Source organism: Schistocerca gregaria, chromosome 5 (assembly GCF_023897955.1).
Source record: "Schistocerca gregaria isolate iqSchGreg1 chromosome 5, iqSchGreg1.2, whole genome shotgun sequence".
NCBI lineage: Eukaryota > Metazoa > Arthropoda > Insecta > Orthoptera > Acrididae > Schistocerca > Schistocerca gregaria.
In genome coordinates, this window is record NC_064924.1 from 424056746 (window position 1) to 424078286 (window position 21541).

At 43.3% G+C, this 21541-nt stretch overlaps 1 protein-coding gene across 1 annotated transcript in view; it reads left to right on the top strand.

Annotated features, from left to right (window-relative positions):
- The window catches only part of LOC126273368 (uncharacterized), a 536417-nt gene that overhangs the window by 480748 nt on the left and 34128 nt on the right, over positions 1-21541 (top strand). Inside the window, exons 12-14 of the mRNA XM_049976918.1 lie at positions 4023-4153; positions 7022-7260; positions 17708-17977. Coding sequence (XP_049832875.1) covers positions 4023-4153; positions 7022-7260; positions 17708-17977 — 640 coding nt within the window. The remainder of the gene's footprint in view (positions 1-4022; positions 4154-7021; positions 7261-17707; positions 17978-21541) is intronic.

Consider the following 21541-nt stretch of genomic DNA (forward strand, 5'->3'; position numbering starts at 1 on the left):
ACTCATACCTTCCTCCTACATGGCTTTTGCCTAAGCATTTAAGATCATCCTATCAACTAACAGACTGAACTTCCTTAAACTAAACCCAGACAGTCAACTAACGAGGGAACTAGACTATTAAGCAACATAATAAAAACTACAATAAACTAAAATCACTAAAACGTTTTTGGAACATAAAATGTTCATTCTATGGAGGAGAGGTATTGACGTATTGTATACTCGTACTTTTTTATTTTTTGTCACAGTATAACAACATTAACAATTTTCTGCTATATATTGGTCATCTTCAGTTCCTACACATCACAGGCGGCATTTGACGAACAAATCGTTCACGACATATATTACCATACTGTTCGTCTCTGGACTGTAAAGAACTGCAAAAGACTTAGAACTTTTTTTGTTCTGCTTGTATTTAGCGTAGTAAAGTACAGGAAGCTATACGACACATTACATTAAGTATTTTAAACTAACCATGTGTCACTAAGTCGATGTTGAATCCAGACATGAGACACTATGGGTCACTTTAGAAAACTCTATAGTGGGATAAATAAAACCGCAGAAATAAGTGAACCGTATTTTTACTTATTGTACAACTGCTCTCTTGTGAAGAGAGTTATGCCCATAAACGAGAGGAAGAATCCAATAGTATCCGATTACTAGATTACTGGTAAAGCTTCGCAGCCAGTTAGTGCGTTTAAAAACCTGATAGTAATGCACTCCATCTTCAGGCCACGAGTGGTCTACCGGGACCATCCGACCGCCGTATCATTCTCAGAGGAGGATGCGGATAGGATGGCTGGCTCAAATGGCTCTGAGCACTATGGGACTCAACTTCTGGGGTCATTAGTCCCCTAGAACTTAGAATTAGTTAAACCTAACTAACCTAAGGACATCACACACATCCATGCCCGAGGCAGGATTCGAACCTGCGAGCGTAGCGGTCTCGCGGTTCCAGACTGCAGCGCCTAGAAACGCACGGCCACTTCTGCCGGCGCGGATAGGAGGGGCGTGGGGTCAGCACACCGCTCTCCTGGTCGTTATGATGGTATTCTTGACCGAAGCCGCTACTATTAATAATGCTACGACGGAATTACGCGTCTGAACTGCACAAGGCTTGCTTACTTACAAAATCAAATTACGAGTGCAAATATTGAAAAAGAATGGGAACGCATTAGGAGTTGCATCCACAATGTTGCATTTGAAGTAGTTGGTGAAAAGCGTTAACTAAGCGATAAGAAAGGTCTTAGACTATCAAATAAAGAAACAGCAACAGCCACAAAGGAGAAAAAGAAAGCTTATAATGTGTTTTTACAGTCAAGAACAGATGGTGATAAAATTAAATATAATACAAAGAGAAATACAGTAAAAGCCGATATAAGGAACGCTAAGGATCAAACATGGAACAGATTTATTAGTAATATCGAGGATGAGTTACATGGCAGGCGAACAACAGCTCATCGAAGAGTGAAACATCTCAACAAGATAGAGAAGGATACAGCCAATATGAACCCAATATCAGAGGGAGGTTTGGAAAGACATTACAAGGGCTTTTGGTACAATGAAAAACACAAGTATCAGTACGCTATTTCACAGACTAACCTTACGTAGATGATCTTTTGACACGTGAAGAACTTGATGAAACTCTGTCAAGAATAGAAAATAAAAAGACGATCGGGAAGGATGGAATAAACGCTGTACTTATAAAATAAGATGGTACATTGGTATATCTGTTTGATATATGCTGGAAGAATAGGCATATACCAACTGCATGGGGGAGTGAAATTGTCATCTCTCATTTTAAAAAAGGAAAATGGAATAACTGTGATAATTATAGAGGGATTTGTTTGTTAGACAGCCTATAAGACACTTGCTAGAATGATTGGCAAGAGACTACGGGCTATAAGTGAAATTCTAATTTTAGAAGAACAGAATGATTTTAGGAAGGCAAGTTCTTGCACAGATAGTGTATTAATTTAATACGGAAGCGCATACAGCCTACTCCTCTTACAGAGCGGCATGCTCTGTGAGTTGTTGAATGCTACTGAAGGCGCAGCTGCTCGAAGTCTGACGCCGAGTTTCTCCTTACATTACATATGTAGCCTGCCCCTTACCGCTTGTCTTTAACCAGGGTGGATTACAAAAATCTTTTGATCATGTAAACAGGCAAATACTATGGAGCATACTAGAAAAACGAGGCTATCTTAAACACAAAATACATATTCTGAAAGATATGTACAAGGACATTTTTCAGATATGATACCTGTGAATCAGGATATCAGACAAGGGTGCAGTTTGTCATTGTCGTCAATGAATTTACTGTATTTGGCGATGAAAAGAAATACAGTATGTCATATAAACGTCGCACCTGCTGGGCAAAGAATACAAAATGGAAATCTCGTTTGGTAAAAGTAACGTAATGACATTTAAAAGAGTTGAGCCGATCAAATCAAAAATTGTTTTCCGTAACAGGATAATTTTAAAAGTAATAATTTTAAGTATTTAGCGATCCATATAAATTACGAGAGTAATAGAGATGTAGAAAACAAGTTTCATCAGTTCCAGTATATATGTGGTATATCTTAAAGAACATGGTTAAAAGTAAACAAAAATAAAGTTTCATAAAACAATGGCTGCGACAAATCTGCAGTAAGGTAGTGAAACTTGGGTTCACACAAAGAAGGATAAGAGCACAATACAGGCAGCTGAAATGAGATTTCTAAAAGCAAAGAAAGGCTGCACACGGCAATACCACATTGGGAGTGAACAAATTAGGAAAGAACTGAAAATTGAAGGGATGAACATTACAAGAGCTAAAGACAGAAACAGGTGGAAAAGGCATGTGAACAGAATGCGAGAAAAAGGAAAAACTTTTGATGTACAAGCCGTCAGGAAGAATAAATCCTTGTAGGACGAAAATGAGATTTAAAGATGCAGCAGGCAGGCAGCACAATCCTTGGAAGTGAAGGTTATGATGATAATGGTGATGCTAAGGCTACGAATCTATATCACACCGACTGAACGCAGGAAATCGGTATAGGGAAGGTGAGCAAAAGATTCGTATTATGGGGAAATTGCAGTTTATATGGCAGCTATAGATGGATATAGCTCTTAAGAGTGGGTAGAATAAAGTCTCAGAGAAATGAAATGGGAATCTTTGGGAGAAAGATGACGTACCTCTCTCAAAACCCTGATAGGTAAATCCAGAGAGTCAGTATTCATGGTAGGTTTTGTAACAGTTTTTCTATCTCTGGCGTTTGTTTCTCGTAGGGACACGTTAGGACACGCTAGAAGGCATACGGACAATCATTTACCCTTCAGTCCATTCGCAAAGGGGGATGTTTGTATATTCCTACATTCCTCACTGTGTACTGGTTCTTGAAACATGCAATGAGGCTTTCTAAGGACAGTCATCACACATTTTTAGCTGTCTGCGAGTTCAAGTTTTTCATAGTTTCCTTGACGTTCTTCTTCGAGTCAAACAACCCTTTCACCATTCGTGTTGCCCCTTTTTGTATACTTTCAATATCTCCTGTTAGTCGTATTTTGTACGCATTCCACACACATGAGCAATAGTCTAGAAAGGGTAGCAAGAGTGTTTTATAAACAATCGCCTTCGTAGACTGATAACATTTTCCCAGTATCCTGCAGACGAATGGAAGTCTGCCGCTTGATTTACCTGCGACTGAGCCTGTACGATCTAACCGCTACAAATATGTATCTCTCAATCACCCAATTTGTAGGAATATATGCCACACAATTTGTACGAACATATATCGCACAATTTGTAACAGCCATGTATTTCTATCAGTTGACTGATTCCAATTGTGACACTGACATTGTTTTCATAGGATAATATGATGCTCAAAACTGATCACTCAACAACAATGTCAAAACTGTAAATCCATTGAGACCACCAATGGCTGTGGACACAGCTGCAGATGTACACAGCTCAAGCAACAGATGTTAGTGCTCATCGTCCTAGGTTGCTAGCCCTGTTGCAAGATCACGGTCCCATGTTGCAGGAACCGCGTACAACCTTATCAGCGAGGTGTACGTCAACGGCAGTGCAGATCAGGGCTCCGAACGCGACCAGCAGACTGCTGCAGACCCCGCAGTCACCTACCAGGGACAGCCAGGACACCTCACCATACAGGTAACGCCGGACCAAAAACATACACCATCTGGACCAGAGCTACTACTCTCTGCTCCACTGGGATACCAATGAATCTGTACGTAGATGAAAGCTGCCACATCGTTCGAAGAACTGTTGTTACGGTATGAGGTGTAATTGCCCACAATGTGCGTCATTCCTTGAATTCATTCCAAGAACTTTGATAAAACAGTGCTGTGCTTAGGAGGCAGTATAATCACTCCACTTCTCTTTCTAGGCTTCAATCTCTGGAAAATGTTGCACCAATACTAATTCCGTCTTCTCGTAGCTGTCATATGCCTCCAAGAAACAATAATGAGGCTTTCAGCATAATTTCCCCTCTCCCAGGCAGGTAATCTATGCGACAAAATTGGAAGCATTCTATAGATCGAATTTCCATCATGAAATTTTCTGGAGTGTGTGACTCAAGTCTCCTGGAACTGGACTATCATTTGTCACAGTATGTCATCAAACACTTTTATGGGTCCATATTGCGGCACCTGGTGAACTGTTAGTGAACAAATTGATAACATTGTCTGCTGATAACAGCAGAAGTGGCATGAAAGCTATCAGTTAAGAATTGAAATTTTAATACTTTAATGAGTCTGATACGCTCTTCTGCATCCCAATTGTAGCATTATTTGGATTACGGCCTACTGAGAGTACCTATTTACTAATTTTTATTATTATTGTTGACGACGAAGAGTTGAAGTTATGTGAACCAACAAATGTTCTTGTTGCACATGCTGTCATGCAATACTGATCATTTCAGTAGCGATTCTTCTTAGCTAACAGTCACAAATATTTGGTTATGGGCTCTTACCAACTCTTGTAAAGTCTTACCAGAAGACCCATTAATTAGAAACACTACCTGTCTCTCTTTCTTTCTTTTGCTGTCGTGTTTGAAATAAAACTATAGTGAGACTAAATAAAATCATTGTTACGGTTCTGAATCATGAAACTTAACATTCTAACTACATTCATTTGTAATTTCTGCAGCTTGTAAAACAATTGCCGACTGGTGCGTATTGATAATTATACCGAGTTGCAAGAAGAGAAATCTGTGTTAGATTGAACATTACCAGAAATGAAGAGTCAGGCACTTTTGGTGTCGGAAGAGGATGTCTTAGCATGGTAGTACTCCAGTCTCAAAATTCGGACCCGCGAAAGAGTTCCTTTAATCACAATGACTTAAGTTTTTAGTTGCTTCTCATATATTCTAGGAATATTATTCATTTCAAAAAGTACTGTGACTGTTTAGTAAATGTATGTCCATTTTTTTCGGAACGTCAAATTATGTAGTGTCACGATAAAGCTTCCACTGCAAACCCATATTCTACAGAAAAACATAGACGTATAAAGGCAAGCCACAGCGAAAAGTGTGCTTCAGATGAAAACTATTAAAAATCATGTTTCTGTTCGCGGGCATACATAAAATACTTTTGTATCCTACACCTATCTGAAACTGCTTACTGTAATCAAGCTGCCCCCTCCCCTTCCCTCGCACACACAACACAACCCGTAATTACGAATCTACTGTTCCCAGATGTCTCAAGATATGTCATGTTAACCTGTTCATTCTTTTCGTCGAGTTGTGTCGAAAACATTTTTCCCTCCGGTTCGATACAGTATTTCTTGATCAGTTATCCGATCTACGCATCTAATCTTCAGAATATTTCTGTAACACCATACTGCAAAAGAATTTATTTTTGAGTTCTATTACCAACACATTTCACTTCCATATAAGGCTGTAGATTCTAACACTCAAAAATTATGTTCGACGTTAACTACTTTTCTTTACACAAAACCTTTACTTGCTACTGGTCACTTCACCATCGTTAGTCATTCTCCTGTATGGGTAGTAAAATTAGTCTATTTTTACAGTGTCCCATTTCCTAATGTAGCTTCCCTGGCGGCACATGACTTTATTCCACTAACCTCATTGCCTTTTCTTCTTACTTCCACTGTTATTCATATTATAACCGATTTTCAAGACACTAGACAGTCCATCTAACCGATCTTCTGAGTTCTTTGCCATCTCTGACAGAATTATAATGTCATCCCCAAACCTCAAAATTTTTATTCCTTCTCCCTGAACTTTAATTCCCTTTCGAAGTTTCTCCTTTGTTTCCTTAACTGCTCTCAGTGTACAGATAGAATAACATCGGAGATATTCCTCTCTCACTCCGTATCAGCTGCTGCCGCCGTTTCATTTCTACATCTACATCATACTCCGCAAGCCATCTAATGGTGTGTGGCGGAGGGTACTTTCGATACCACTATCTGATCCCTCCAACCCTGTTCCACTCCCGAATAGTGCATGGGAAGAGTGATTGTCGGTAAACCTCTGTATTGGTTCTAATTTCTCGAATTTTCTCCTCGTGGTCAACACGCGAGATTGTATGTGGGGGGAAGTAATATGTTGTCTGACTCCTCCGGCTCTTACAACTACAGTCTGAATTCTGCACAAGTAGGCGATGGATTTTTACTCCCTGTATTTTATCACCGATCACATCAGGATTTCAAACGTTATATTCTTGTAGTTTTGTCAAAAGCTTTTTCTAAATCTAGAAATGCTGCGAACGTGTCTTTGTCTCGCTTCAGGGTTTCTTCGGAGACAATGGAAGGGTCTGTGCTGCATCTCTGGTTCCAACATATCTCTCGACCACAAATTGATTTTCTTGCATGTCGGCCCCTCCCACTCGTTCCACTGATCTACAGATACAGTCGTGTCATTATTTTCCAATGTTGATTTCTTAAAGTGAAGTTTCGGTAATACTCAAACCTACCAGCTACACTCTCGGGAATTGGACCTGAAACGAATGTTCAGCTCTGCCGCTTCGTCACATCAGACATCTGTGTTGTTTGCAGGTGGAGGACAACCCGGCGGCCTACGAGTACAACCCGGACGACTACAGCAGCTTCGAGCCCGACACGCTGGACCGCAAGGCGGGGTCGCAGCACCAGAGGGAGGGGGGCGTGGCCCGCGAGCAGCCGCAGCCCGGTCAGGACGCCACGCTGACGTCACTGCGGTCGCTGGATTCCCTGGAGAGGCCCGGGCACATCCTGCTGAGGACATCCGGCAGCTTCCGCAACGACTCCATCACTAGGTGTGTTCTACGCACTAGCTTCATCCCTGCTCCATTTGTGGGACCAACGAATGGTGCAGCTCGTGTGTCAGAATGCTTCGCACTTTTCTTATTCAAAGTAGCGGGATGCATAATTGAACTAGTTCTACATCTACAGCGGTTGAAATGGAGACACAAAAATAAAATGCACTGCCTTGCCTAAGCCGATGTAGGAAACCTGCTAGCGTTCAAAACAGCTTCCAGTCATCTCTGAATAGATAACCTGGTCCTGTATGGTTTTCAAGGGTATCTTAGATCATTCTTCCCGCAAAATAGTTGGAAGTTCAGGTAACAAAGATGGAGGTCGGAAAGGGTCAAGTACGAGGGTCACTCCAATATATATGCACACTATTTTTGTAAAAATACAGTTTTCATTCTGCATGTGTGAAAGTTTTACAGGGTGTAGATAAATCCTTCCCGCTTGTTTTCAAACTTAGTTCAGCCTGTTACCGTGAGTGGCGCCATCACAGCATGTCTTCAAGATGGCTGCTACACTTGACGTTCGTCAGAAGCGACGTGCTGTCATAGAATTCCTGTGCTGTGAAAGCGAGACAGTGGGAAAGGTCCACAAGAGGTTGAAAAAGATGTATGGAGATGCTGCTGTCGGTGGGCAAGCAGGTTACGCGATGATAGCGGGCACGTCAATATTGAGGATTTTCCTCACAGCGGCAGGCCTTTTACTGCACACACTCCAGACAATGTGCAGAAAGTTAACGAATAGGTGACTGCTGACAGACGCATCACAGTGAACGAATTGTCACACTACGTTGAGATAGGGGAAGGAAGTGTTTGCAGAATACTGCAAGTGTTGGCGTTAAAAAAGGTTGCTGCCAGGTGGGTTCCCAGGATGTTGACAGTGGCTCTCAAACGGATACGGTATTTTCGATTCCGAAGGACTCTTGCTTGTGGACATCACGGCAAGTGGAACCACAATAAATTCTGATGCATATGTGACGACACTGAAGACACTTCAAGCTCGACTGAGTCGTGTTCGACCACATCGGCAAAAGCAGGATCTTTTTCTGTTGCACGACAATGCACGGCCACATGTCAGTCAAAAAACCATGGAAGCGATCACAAAACTCGGATTCAAAATACTGAAACACCCGCCTTACAGTCCTAACCTGGCTCCATGTGACTATAATCTCTTTGGAAAACTGAAAGACTCTTCGTGGAACAAGGTTTGAAGATGATGACTCCCTTGTGCACGCTACCAAACAGTGGCTCCAACTGGTTGGTACAGAATTTTACCATGCTGGTATACAGGCGCTGGTTCCAAGATGGCGTAAGGCAGCTACAGGGATGGAAACTATGTGGAGAAATGAAAATATTTTTCCTTAAGGGTGTATCTACACACTGTAAAACTTTCAAACATGTAGAATAAAAGATGGATTTAAAAAATAGTGTGCATTTCTTTTGGAGTGACCTTCGTACACTTCTCTCCAAATAAGACCTAAAATCTGGTGACTCTGGTGACCAGGGGAGATGCGACAACTCATTCTCGTGCTCGCAAAACCACTCCTGGACAATGGATCTGTGTGAACAGGTGCCCTGTCATCTTGGAACACAGCATCGCCATTGGGGAACAAACAGTGTACCATGAGATAGACCTGATCATCCAAAATGGTCACATAATTCTTGCAGCAATCCGACATCAGTGACGAAGGGGCTCATGATGTACCACGATATGGCCGCCCAAATCATCGCCCAAACCCGGCCGTGTTTGATGCTTGGGACCTAAATTTGGTCAGAAGTTGGAAACAGTGTGAAATGAGAATCGACCGACCAAATAACTTCCTTCCATCGTTTCACAGTTAAAATTTCGGCACCACGTTTGCCTGTTATGGGGAGTGCATCATTGATGTGCGGTTTAGCAATTTCAGCTCGCCCTACAATTCGCTGCTTATGGAGTTCCCTTCGGGTTGTTTTGATGCTGACAGGGTTCGCAATGCGACATTCAGTTCTACAATGACTTGTGCAGCTGTCGCCCTCTTCTTTTTCGTCACAATCCACTTCAACGGTTGTCTTTCACGATCATTCAACACATACATTCGTCGTATTGTCACTGCGCGGATGGTGATCCTTCGCTTTGCTTTCCATGTAAGCGAATGAATCTTTGTAGTTGGTGCCTCTTTAAACTTCAAAAACCTCGGCTACACTGCCTACGGAAACAGCCACCGTACGAGGAGCAACAATTTGCCCAAGTTCTAATTCACTTGTCACCGACAAAAGTACTCACTACTACACGTAACACTGCTCTGATCACTACTGACACTTGCAACGTACCGAGGACATTACACAGGGTGTTTCACAATGTTATGACGATTTCAAATTGAAATAACGCTCAGTAAAAGCATGATACAGGGTAGAGCAAGACTGCATTGAATGCCACAAATTTGACTTCACAGATGTGCCCCTTTGAAGAGTTTTGTAAAGCCTTTCTTAATTCCCTTCCGCCATTGAATCCAAGCTCAAACATGTCTGCAGATACACAGGTAGTGTTCACTTATGTAGAAAGGCTAACAGTTATTATAAAAAATAACATCCAAAAGATATATAAAAAGAATTTGAGGACTGATGCTCATGATAAGCTAGCTACAATCGTTCAATTGTTCGAAACTCACCTACTCGTTCTGCAGCTCCCGTATCATTTGCTGACAGCAACTGCCATACTCTTGGCTGCGGACTCTCTACGCAAGTGTTATTCCGTAGATCAGCTGATTGTACCTCAACGATTCGTGGACCAGAATCTCAACTCTGCTGCCTACCAGTTTCTTCATTGCCACCGCTAATGTGGCTATGCCAAAATCTCCTGTTATTCTAACTCCCTCGTCCTCTCCTGAAGTTATTGCTTTCATTTCTAGTCGTAGAATCTTCCTGATGCCCCCATCACCCAGGAAAAATGATTTGACTTTACTGTAAAGGTCATTTCGTCAAATAAGTGTGAAATAATTCAGCAGGACTGTAAAAACTGCGTAAGACCGCATTTTTTAAAAGTATGGTCTGAAAGGATCAATCAAGAGTTGTTAAATAGGATTGTTTAAAAATGTTCATCACAATATTCCATGCTTTACTCTGTCGTGAGCAGCTTCGGATCAATATACAGACAAGAACAAATTACGAAATTCTTTGTACAAGTGTGTATTATACGCTCTTCAGTTTCACCTTCCATGCAACTGCACACAAATTCAATTCTATGAATGTCACTTCAAGTGGAGGACATTCATGGCCGTCGATTTGTTTCGGAAGAAGAGATGCGTGCCTGGATACACTCATGGTTCCGTGACAACCGAAAACATTTTTCCGCGAAGGAATTTACCGTCTGTCTCACAGTGAGATAAATGTATTAACAGCTATAGCGATTACTTTTGAAATAATAAGCAGTTATTTACTTTGTTCTCTCTGTTTCATTTTCGTTTGACTGGCCCTTAGAGAAACTGTATGTATGTCTTGATGTAGCATAACTTGTGGTGCCCAAAATCACCCAGACTACATTCATTCAGTACTTGAGAAACCAATTTTCTCTAATCAAGTAGAAGGAATACTATTTGATATTCTCCTAAACACTTGAAATTTGCTTACTGACAATAAATGATTATAATCGAACTTTGACGTTCCTTCTCGGTTCACGTGTTCATCACTAAATTATTCTCTGTTCCGATGAGTCTTTCTCCTCTAATATTGAGTGATGGGTTCTGGCTCATCTTCAGGGCCTGAATCAAGTTCTTTGTCAGGCACCGGACTTCTATCACTGCAATGACTTCTGGACTCATCTTTGCCTACTTTCTCCTTAATCTTAGAAACCCTCTCTTGTAATTCATGACCCACCTGTCTTCTTCTCCTATTAATCTCCATTTGACCATCTTTGAATCTCAATAGCGACCAAATTTATACCGAGTCACGAACACTTACTGGCACTGTGTCATATGAACTCTGCTCAGCATTAACAGTCAGCAGCGCTACAGGAATAGCAAGTTCATTGACCTTAACAGCCTTATAAATCTCTTCTCTGTTCTCTGAAATCCCCTTTCCTGAACTGGCCTTTAATTCTTCTAACCTCTTCGCAGGGCTTTTCTTCGTCGTTGTGTGACTGTACACTTGTTCCTGCACAAGTTTCTCCATACAGTCCTGATTTCTCCCCATGCAATTTCCACATTTTTAGCTCCGAATAGAGACATTCATGGCCATCGTTTTGCTTCAGATGAGGAGCTGCACGCCTGGATACAAAAAATGGTTCAAATGGCTCTGACCCCTATGGAACTCAACTACTGTGGTCATTAGTCCCCTAGAACTTAGAACTACTTAAACCTAACTAACCTAAGGACATCACACACATCCATGCCCGAGGCAGGATTCGAACCTGCGACCGTAGCAGTCGCACGGTTCCGGTCTGCGCGCCTAGAACCGCGAGACCACCGCGGCCGGCTGCCTGGATACAATCACGGTTCTGTAAGCAACTTCTGAATATTATCCCTTGAAGGCTCTGACCATCTCGTATCACAGTGGGAAAAATCTGTTTATAGTTATATCGATTACTTCTGAAATAATAAACAGTTTACTTACTTTTTAGGGTTCCGTGCATCAGTCGGTGACAACGGAATCCTTACAGAATGTCTTTGTTGTCCGCCTGTCTGTCTGCCTGTGTGTTCGACAGTTAAAAGTCCTTTTCCTCAGCACCAAGTAGAGAATCAATGTGATATTTATATTACGTACTGAGATTTAAGGTCCCTTGGTGGTGTAAAAATTGAAGCTTCTAACTCAATGCGATCAAAAGATACTGGCATTTACGTCACATATTTTAATACTTGCAAACTCACTCATCAAAACTATACGGTACTTCCCGTTAGCCTAGAATCGTGAAATTTGACAAAAAGGAAGGTTGGGCGGTGCAGCCAAAGGAAACAAATCCGAAAACTGTAAATTTATAATTGTAGCACACGAAAAAAATGTCATTTCATATCTGACTCTCTCTGTTCTTCCACCTCTTAAGGCATTTTTTGTTAGAAATGGGAAGACGTATCAAGTTAAAATTTATGTCCCTTGGCGCTATAATAAACGTTGGCTTCTAAGTGAACGGAACGAAAAGACACGGCCATTTATGTCATTTTTGATGCTGGCAAACTCACTCATCAGAACCTATAAAGTACTGCCCGTTGGCCTAGTATCATGAATTGTGGTAAGAAGCAAGGTTTCACATGCGAGCAAAGGAAAATATCCCAAAACTCTAAATTAGCAATTATATCACAAGGAAAAAAAGTTTCCTCATTTCTCATCTGACTCTATGTCTTTTCATCCTTCTGTTGCGACTCCTTTTTTCTCAGGAACGGGTGGACTTATCAAATTGAAACTTATGTCACATACTAGGGCCTATGCTCTATTGGCGGTGTAAAAAACTGAAGCTTCGAAGACAATGTAATAAAAAGGTAAGGTCTTTAATATCACTTATTTTGATACTCGCCAACTCGGTTATCAAAACCTATAGAATACTTCACCTTGACCTAGAATCGTGAAATTTGGCAGGAAGCAAGGTCCCACAGTACAAAGAAAGAAAAAAATTGGAAAAATTAGAACCTATAGTTATATCATATGAAAAATATTTATTTTTGTCATGTGTTAACCGAATTCAAACATCCAATTAAAAAATGCTCGAAAATCTCTGTGATGTCGATAACAGACAAAAATGATCGAGATTCTCGATTCACTGAATGGATGAACTATCTGTATACATAAATGACTTCGTATTTAAGCCGTTAGATAGACAATCTGTGACAGGGACCCGGATGACCGTGCAGCGGCTTAGTCGTTTAGTAATACAGACATTCCAACCGAGTAAATAAAGTGGTCACCAACGACTCGTGAAAACTAGTGTTATAGCCCCACTGGCTGCTACCGGCCTAGCCCCTGAACGCCGTTAAGCATGACTGTTATCACTGAAACAATCCTTTTTCGGTTACATCGGCTCCTTCAAACGCCAGTTTACCTGGAGCTTCAAAACCACTTGGAAACAACCGGTTTCTGAAATAACCGACTTACGTTTTTTTTTATTTCTATTAATCTGTTTCTTGTAATAAACGTGGAAACCGAAGAGAGATTGAAAAAAATTTACTTCCTCTGTTTCAAGATACTTAGAATCAAGATTTTCAATTGTGCACACAAATAAAAGAAAACTTAGTCCCTCCACCGTTCGCTCTTTTCTCAAAAAGTTGTAAGTGGTTGACTACTGAAAAAAATCAGCAGTACTCTCCCACTGATTCTAATTTTTTGAAACTCATCTCAAAAAATCATGTTGTGACAGAAGTTCATATCACTATTTGTATATTACGAATAGTCAGGCCTAAAGGGTGAAAACTGAGGTTGAAGAATATTTTTAGTGTAAGCTTGCCTGTTGTGGAAGACTACAAGCACTTAAAGGCATGTTATGTAGACACAGGCAGCAAATTAACTATTTTAGTTGTAAACTATGAATGAACTGTTAAGTTCTAAGTTTTCTCCTTATCCTTCGTAAAAACTTCCAGACTAGGTACGGTGCTATTCGGTAATATAAGAACCACGAGAGTGTGAAACTACCGTATAGATCAGATGGGGCAAGTCTTATACGTTGGTTGTAGGCGCGCACCATCTAATAGGCCACGGCAGAAGGTAATAGGTACATTGTCCCAGCATTGCTGTACCAATTCTTGTGCCATATGTTTGTTGCTCGTTTCTGTCAGCATTATTAAAATAGCACTGATCGCTTTTCCCATTTTATGATAACACAATAGTTCAAAGCAATGCAAATTAAGACAGGTTTATTTAAAAACGAAAAATTTGAGCACTGCTAAAATGGGTAACTGTGACATGTTGCGACGCTCCGCCTGTATGGCCGGCAACCCATCTGGCACAACAACGTCGTGTGTTGCTTACTTGCCAGGCAACCGGTCTGCGCCAGAAAACAGTCTTGCAGCAGTTCCATGAGCGGCTCCCCGAATCGGGAAGGACCTATTTCCATACGCGATCCACGTGACCTAAAATAGTTCCTGTGATATACTGCCTGCCACGCGACAGTATTTAGGCCCGCGCACCGCCATTCGGAGCGAGTTCACTTAGAGCCAGCACTACAGACAGATACGCTCCACTACGACGATGCTGCCTGTTGCCAACCAGTTTCCTCCTCGACGAACACCTCCTGGCCCCAGCAGCTAGGCCGAAGTACCAATCTCCGTGGTCGGGTGTCGTAACCAGATTCGGAAACTTTGATAGAATATTGACAGTATTCTGTTTTTCTAAAGATCTATATCAACTGTGCACATACTAAAAGTCAACTGGGGAACTTGATGTCCATGTGCAGCAGTAGAGCTATTTGAACACACACATCAATAAAAGTTTTGTATCACGTCGGCTCCGAGAGTTCCAGAACCTGAACAGAAAACTGGAATCAACATAAACATTATTTCCGCCCTTTCAATTGCTATTGAAAACTACACATTGTATGTTGTACCACCATATAGCGAGACCTTCAGAAATGATGGTCCAGATTGCTGTTCACACCGGTACCTCTAATATCCAGTAGAACGTCCTCTTGCATTGATGCATGCCTGTATTCGTCGTGGCATACTATCCACAAGTTCATCAACGCACTGTTGGTCCAAATTGTCACACTCCTGATCGGCGATTCGGCGTAGATCCCTCTGAGTTATTGGTGGGTCATGTGGTCCATAAACAGCCATTTTCAATCTATCCCAGGCCGGTTAGATAGGTTTCATGTCTGGAGAACATCCTGGACACTCTAGTGGAGCGATGTCGTTATCCTGAAGAAGACATTCACAAGATCTGCACGATGGGGGAGCCAATTGTCGTCCATAAAGACAAATGCCTCTCCAATATGCTGCCGATATGGTCGCACTATCGGTGGAAGGATGGCATTCACGTGTGGTGCAGCCGTTACAGCGCCTTCCGTGACCACATGCGGCGTACGTCGGCCCCACATAATGCCACCCCAAAACAACAGGGAACCTCCATCTTGCTGCACTCGCTGGACGGTGAAGCGAACGTGATGCAAACCCTGAGCGATGCATTCGCCATGTTGCTGGGCCCATCTGTACCACGCTGCATGGTTTTGGGGTTGCAGAGTGGACCTCGCCATGGGCGTTGCGAGTAAAGCTGCGCATCATGCAGCCTATTGCGCACAGTTTGAGTCGTAACACAATGTTCTGCGGCTGCATGAAAAGCATTATTCAACATTGTTGCACTGTTCTGAGGGTTCCACCGAGCCATAATCCATAGGTAGCGGTCATCCACCGTAGTAGTAGCCCGTGGATTACCTGAGCGAGGCATGTCATCAACAGATCCTGTCTCTCTGTATCTCCTCCACGACCGAACAACACCGCTCTGGTTCACTCGAGACACCTGTACACTTCCGTTGTTGAGAGCCCTTCCTGGCACAAAGTAACAATGCGGATTTGATCGAACCGCGGTATTGACCGTATGGGCATGGTTAAACTATAGACAACACGAGCGGTGTACCTTCTTCCTGGTGGAGTGACTGGAACTGATCGACTGTCGGACCCCCTCTGTATAATAGGCGCTTCTTAAGCATTGTTCTTTACATCTTTGGCGGGTTTAGTGACATCTCTGAACAGTCAAATGGACTGTGATACAATATCCACAGTCGATGCGTATCCTCAGGAGTTCTGGGAATCGGGATGATACAAAACTTTTTTTTATTTGTGTGTTAGTTTGTGGAAAAACTCGACCCAGTACGAGACTTCGAGTTGTTGAACAAATGCCTTCAGACCGTCAGTCATTTTTGGTGTTAATTGTGTCTGGCTCATCGGAGCAGACGAGTATACCCTTCTTTTCGAATGAACTACACTACTGGCTATTAAAATTGCTGCACCACGAAGATGACGTGCTACAGACGCGAAATTTAACCGACAGGAAGAAGATGCTGTGATACACAAATGATTAGCTTTTCAGAACATTCACACAACGTTGGCGCCAGTGGTGACACCTACAACGTGCTGACATGAGGAAAGTTTCCAACCGATTTCTCCTATACAAACAGCAGTTCACCGGCTTTGCCTGGTGAAATGTTGTTGTGATGCCTCGTGTAAGGAGGATAAATACGTAGCATCACGTTTCCGACTTTGATAAAGGTCGTGTTGTAGCCGATCACGATTGCGGTTTATCGTATCGCGACATTGCTGCTCGCGTTGGTCGAGATCCAAAGACTGTTAGCACAATATGCAATCGCTGGCTTCAGGAGGGTAATACGGAACGCTGTGCTGGATCCCAACGGCCTCGTATCACTAGCAGTCAGATGACAGGCATCTTATCCGCATGGCTGTAACGGATCGTGCAGCCACGTCTCGATCCCTGAGTCAACAGATGGGGACGTTTCCAAGACAACAACCATCTGCATGAACAGTTCGACGACCTTTGCAGCCGCATGGACTATCAGCTCGCAGACGATGGCTGCGCTTATCCTTGGCGCTGCATCACAGACAGGAGCCCCTACGATGGTGTACTCAACGACGAACCTGGGTGCACGAATGACAAACCGTCATTTTTTCGGATGAATCCAGGTTTTGTTTACAGCATCATGATGATCGCATTAGTGTTTGACGACATCGCGGTGAACGTACATTGGAAGAGTGTATTCGTCGTCGCCATACTAGAGTATCACCCGGCGTGATTGTATGGGGTACCATCGGTTACACGTCTCGGTCACCTCTTGACGGCACTTTGAACGGTGGAAGTTACATTTCAGATGTGTTACGACCCGTGGCTCTACCCCTCATTCGTTCCCTGCGAAACCCTACATTTCAGCAGGATAATGCACGGCTGCATGTTGCAGGTCCTGTACTGGCCTTTCTGGGTACAGTAAATGTTCGACTGCTGCCCTGGCCAGCACATTCTCCAGATCTCTCATCAGTTGAAAACGTCTGGTCAATGGTGGCCAATCAACTGGCTCGTCACAATACGCCAGTCACTACTCTTGATGAACTGTGGTATCGTGTTGAAGCTGCATGGGCAGCTGTACCTGTACACGCCATCCAAGCTCTGTTTTACTCAATGCCCAATCGTATCAAAGCCGCTATTACGGCCAAAGGTGGTTATTTTGGGTACTGATTTCTCAGGATCTATGCACCCAAACTGCGTGAAAACGTAATCACATGTCAGCTCTAGTATAATATATTTGTCCAATGAATACCGGTTTATCATCTGCATTTCTTCTTGGTGTAGCAATGGCCAGTAGTGTATACTTGTGGAAAGTTAACGACTTTAATTTTTTTTTGTGGGGGGGGGGGGATATCCGGTAATAGTAAAACGTAAAACCACTGTTCCACCCGAGACCAAAAATGTAGCGGTTAATCAGAATTCAAATACCGGTATCGCTGTTAAACAGTCGATTTTGCCCATCCGTAAGAGCCACCACCGCTTGCCGCAGGTCGGCCGCCGCGTCGACGGAGCCGGCGCCGGCAGCGGCGCCGTTCACGCGCGCCTACGGCAGCCTGCGCGAGATCTTCGAGGCGCGCACGCGCGGCCGCGAGCGCAGGGTGGCGCAGGCGCAGCAGTCCCCGTGCCCGCACCTGCAGCCGGAGGTGGAGGCCGAGTCGCCGCCGCCGCTGCCGCCCAAGACGAGCGCCCCCATCTACCAGGCGCCCTGCTGGCCCGCCAGGCCGGTGCTCCCCAGGAGCCGCAGCCTCACCGACCACAGGTAGGCGCCGCCGTGCTGCTGGCTCGCTCACCGGACAAAATGTCCGTCACCCCCTTACATAGCACACTGGTCGCTTTTGTGCGGTGTACAAGGGTGGTCTGGTAAGTCAGGTAAATTTCCTTGAAAGAGGGAGGTCACAGTTCGTAGTAATTGACGGAAAGTCATCGAGTAAAACAGAAGTGATTTCAGGGGTTCAAGAAGGGACGTCAAACACATGTGCAGAACTATAGACCTATATCTCTAACGTCGATCAGTTGTAGAATTTTGGAACACATATTATGTTCAAGTATAATGACTTTTCTGGAGACTAGAAATTTACTCTGTAGGAATCAGCATGGGTTTTGAGAAAGACGATCATGTGAAACCCAGCTCACACTATTCGTCCACGAGACTCAGAGGGCCATAGACACGGGTTCACAGGTAGATGCCGTGCTTCTTGACTTCCGCAAGGCGTTCGATACAGTTCCCCACAGTCGTTTCACGAACAAAGTAAGAGTATATGGACTATCAGACCAATTGTATGATTGGATTGAAGAGTTCCTAGATAACAGAACGCAGCATGTCATTCTCAATGGAGAGAAATCATCCGAAGTAAGAGTGATTTCAGGTGTGCCACAGGGGAGTGTCGTAGGACCGTTGCTATTCACAATATACATAAATGACCTTGTGGATGACATCGGAAGTTCACTGAGGCTTTTTGCAGATGATGCTGTGGTGTATCGAGAGGTTGTAACAATGGGAAATTGTACTGAAATGCAGGAGGATCTGCAGCGAATTGTCGCATGGTGCAGGGAATGGCAATTGAATCTCAATGTAGACAAGTGTAATTTGCTGCGAATACATAAAAAGATAGATCCCTTATCATTTAGCTACAAAATAGCAGGTCAGCAACTGGAATCAGTTAATTCCATAAATTATCTGGGAGTACGCATTAGAAGTGATTTAAAATGGAATGATCATATAAAGTGGATCGTCGGTAAAGCAGATGCCAGACTGAGATTCATTGCAAGAACCCCAAGGAAATGCATACCAACAATCCTTCTTTCCACGAACAATACGAGACTGGAATAGAAGGGAGAACCGATAGAGGTACTCAAGGTACCCTCCGCCATACATCGTCAGGTGGCTTGCGGAGTATGGTTGGCTCTGACCACTATGGGACTTAACTGCTGTGTTCATCAGTCCCCTATAACTTAGAACTACTTAAACCTAACTAACCTAAGGACATCACACACATCCATGCCCGAGGCAGGATTCGAACCTGCGACCGTAGCAGTCGCACGGTTCCGGACTGCGCGCCTAGAACCGCGAGACCACCGCGGCCGGCGCGGAGTATAGATGTAGATGTAGATGTAGTGTTATAGGCCCTTTGCAGTTCCGTATCTTCCGGGTGATCAAAAAGTCAGTATAAATTTGAAAACTTAATAAACCACGGAATAATGTAGATAGAGAGGTAAAAATTGACACACATGCGCGGAATGACACGGGGTTTTATTAGAACAAAAAAAAGCAAAGTTCACAAAATGTCCGATAGATGGCGTTGGACAGCAAAACGTCAGTGGCTGCGCATGACAATCGTATATAAAAGGGCCTCTAATGAGAGAGATAATCACATGCGCCAGCAGTCGCAGCATGTTGAAGTTACCTGGAAAGGCGCTTTTAGTGAAGCTGTAGTATCAGAATGGGGAATGTGCTAGTTCAGCGTTACGATCCTATCGCCATAGGAAGGGGATTCGAACGGGTAAAGGTCCGTTGTGAAGTGCAGCTGTGCCGAGAATGATTTCGAAGTTCGAAGCCACGGGTTGTTTAGACGATAGACCCCGTAGTGGCCGACCGAGAGCAAGGCGTAATGCTGCTGAGACAGTTCAGGAAGAAATGGAGACTGTAGCGGGTTCGTCTATGCACGGGGAAGTCAGTGCTCGTGCAGTCGCATGTCGCAGCGACGTTCCGTACACTACTGTTTAGTTGGCACTAAGGCGTACCCTCCGATGCTATCCGTATAAAATCCATCGGCATCATGAATTGTTACCTGGCGAATTAGTGAAGCGGAGGGCATTTGCGGTGTGGGCGTTTCATCAGATGGCGGAAGATGATGATTTGTTGAGTAACGTGTTGTGGACCGACGAAACTCATTTCACACTCCGAGGATCTGTCAACGCGCACAACTGCAGAATTTGGGCTACCGAAAATCCTATAACGGTCTTGGAACCTCCACTGCACGACGAGAAAGTCACGGTATGGGTTGGATTTGCCACATCTACCGTTATCGGGCCTTTTTTCTTCGAGGTAATGCGTGATTCTGGTTTTGTAACTGCTACCGTGACGGGTGAGAGGTACGCCGATATGTTACAGAATCGCATCATCCCCAGCCCGGCTCATAAACACCTGCTGGAACGTATGATGCTTATGCAGGATGGCACTCCACCCCATATTGCTAAGTGCGTGAAAGATATCTTGCGCGCGTCGTTTGGTGATGATCGTGTGCTCAGCCGCCAGTTTCGTCATGCTTGGCCTCCATGGTCCCCGGATGCGATTATTGGCTTTGGCGTTACCTGAAGTCGCAAGTGTATCGTGATCGACTGACGTGTCTAGGGATGCTGAAAGACAACATCCGATGCCAGTGCCTCATCATAACTCCGGACATGCTTTATAGTGCTGTTCACAACATTATTCCTCGACTACAGCTATTGTTGAGAAATGATGGTGGACATATTGAGAATTTCCTGTTAAGAACATCATCTTTGCTTTGTCTTACTTTGTTATGCTGATTATTGCTATTCTGATGATATGAAGCGCCATCTGTCGGACATTTTTTGAACTTTTGTATTTTTTTGGTTCTAATAAAAACTCATGTCATTCCAAGCATGTGTGTTAATTTGTACCTCTCTATCTGCATTATTCCGTGATTTATTCAATTTTCAAATTTATACTGACTTTTTGATCACCCGGTATATAAACGATTTGGGAGTTAATCTGAGCAGCCGTCTTCGGTTGTTTGCAGATGACGCTGTTGTTTGTCGACTAACAAAGTCATAAGAAGACCAAAACAAACTGCAAAACGATTTAGAAAAAAAAACAACATCTGAATGGTGCGAAAAGTGGCAGTTGACCCTAAATAACGAAAAGTGTGAGGTCATTCAAGTGAGTGCGAAAAGGAACTCGTTGAACTTCGGTTACACGATACATCAGTCTAATCTAAAAGCCGTAAATTCAAATAAATACCTAGGTATTACAATTACGAACAACTTAAATTGGAAAGAACACATAGAATATGACGTGGGGAAGGCTAACCAAAGGCTGCGTTTTATTGGCAGGACACTTCGAAAATGTAACAGAACTACTAAGATGACTGCCTACACTACGCTTCTCCGTCCTCTTTTAGAATACTGCTGCGCGGTGTGGGATCCTTTCCAGATACGACTGACAGAGTACATCAAAAAGTTCAATGAAGGGCAGCACGTTTTGTATTATCGCGAAATGTGGGAGTGAGTATCACTGAAATGATACAGGACTTGGGATGGACATCATTAACTGAATGCGTTTTTCGTTGCGACGGAATCTTCT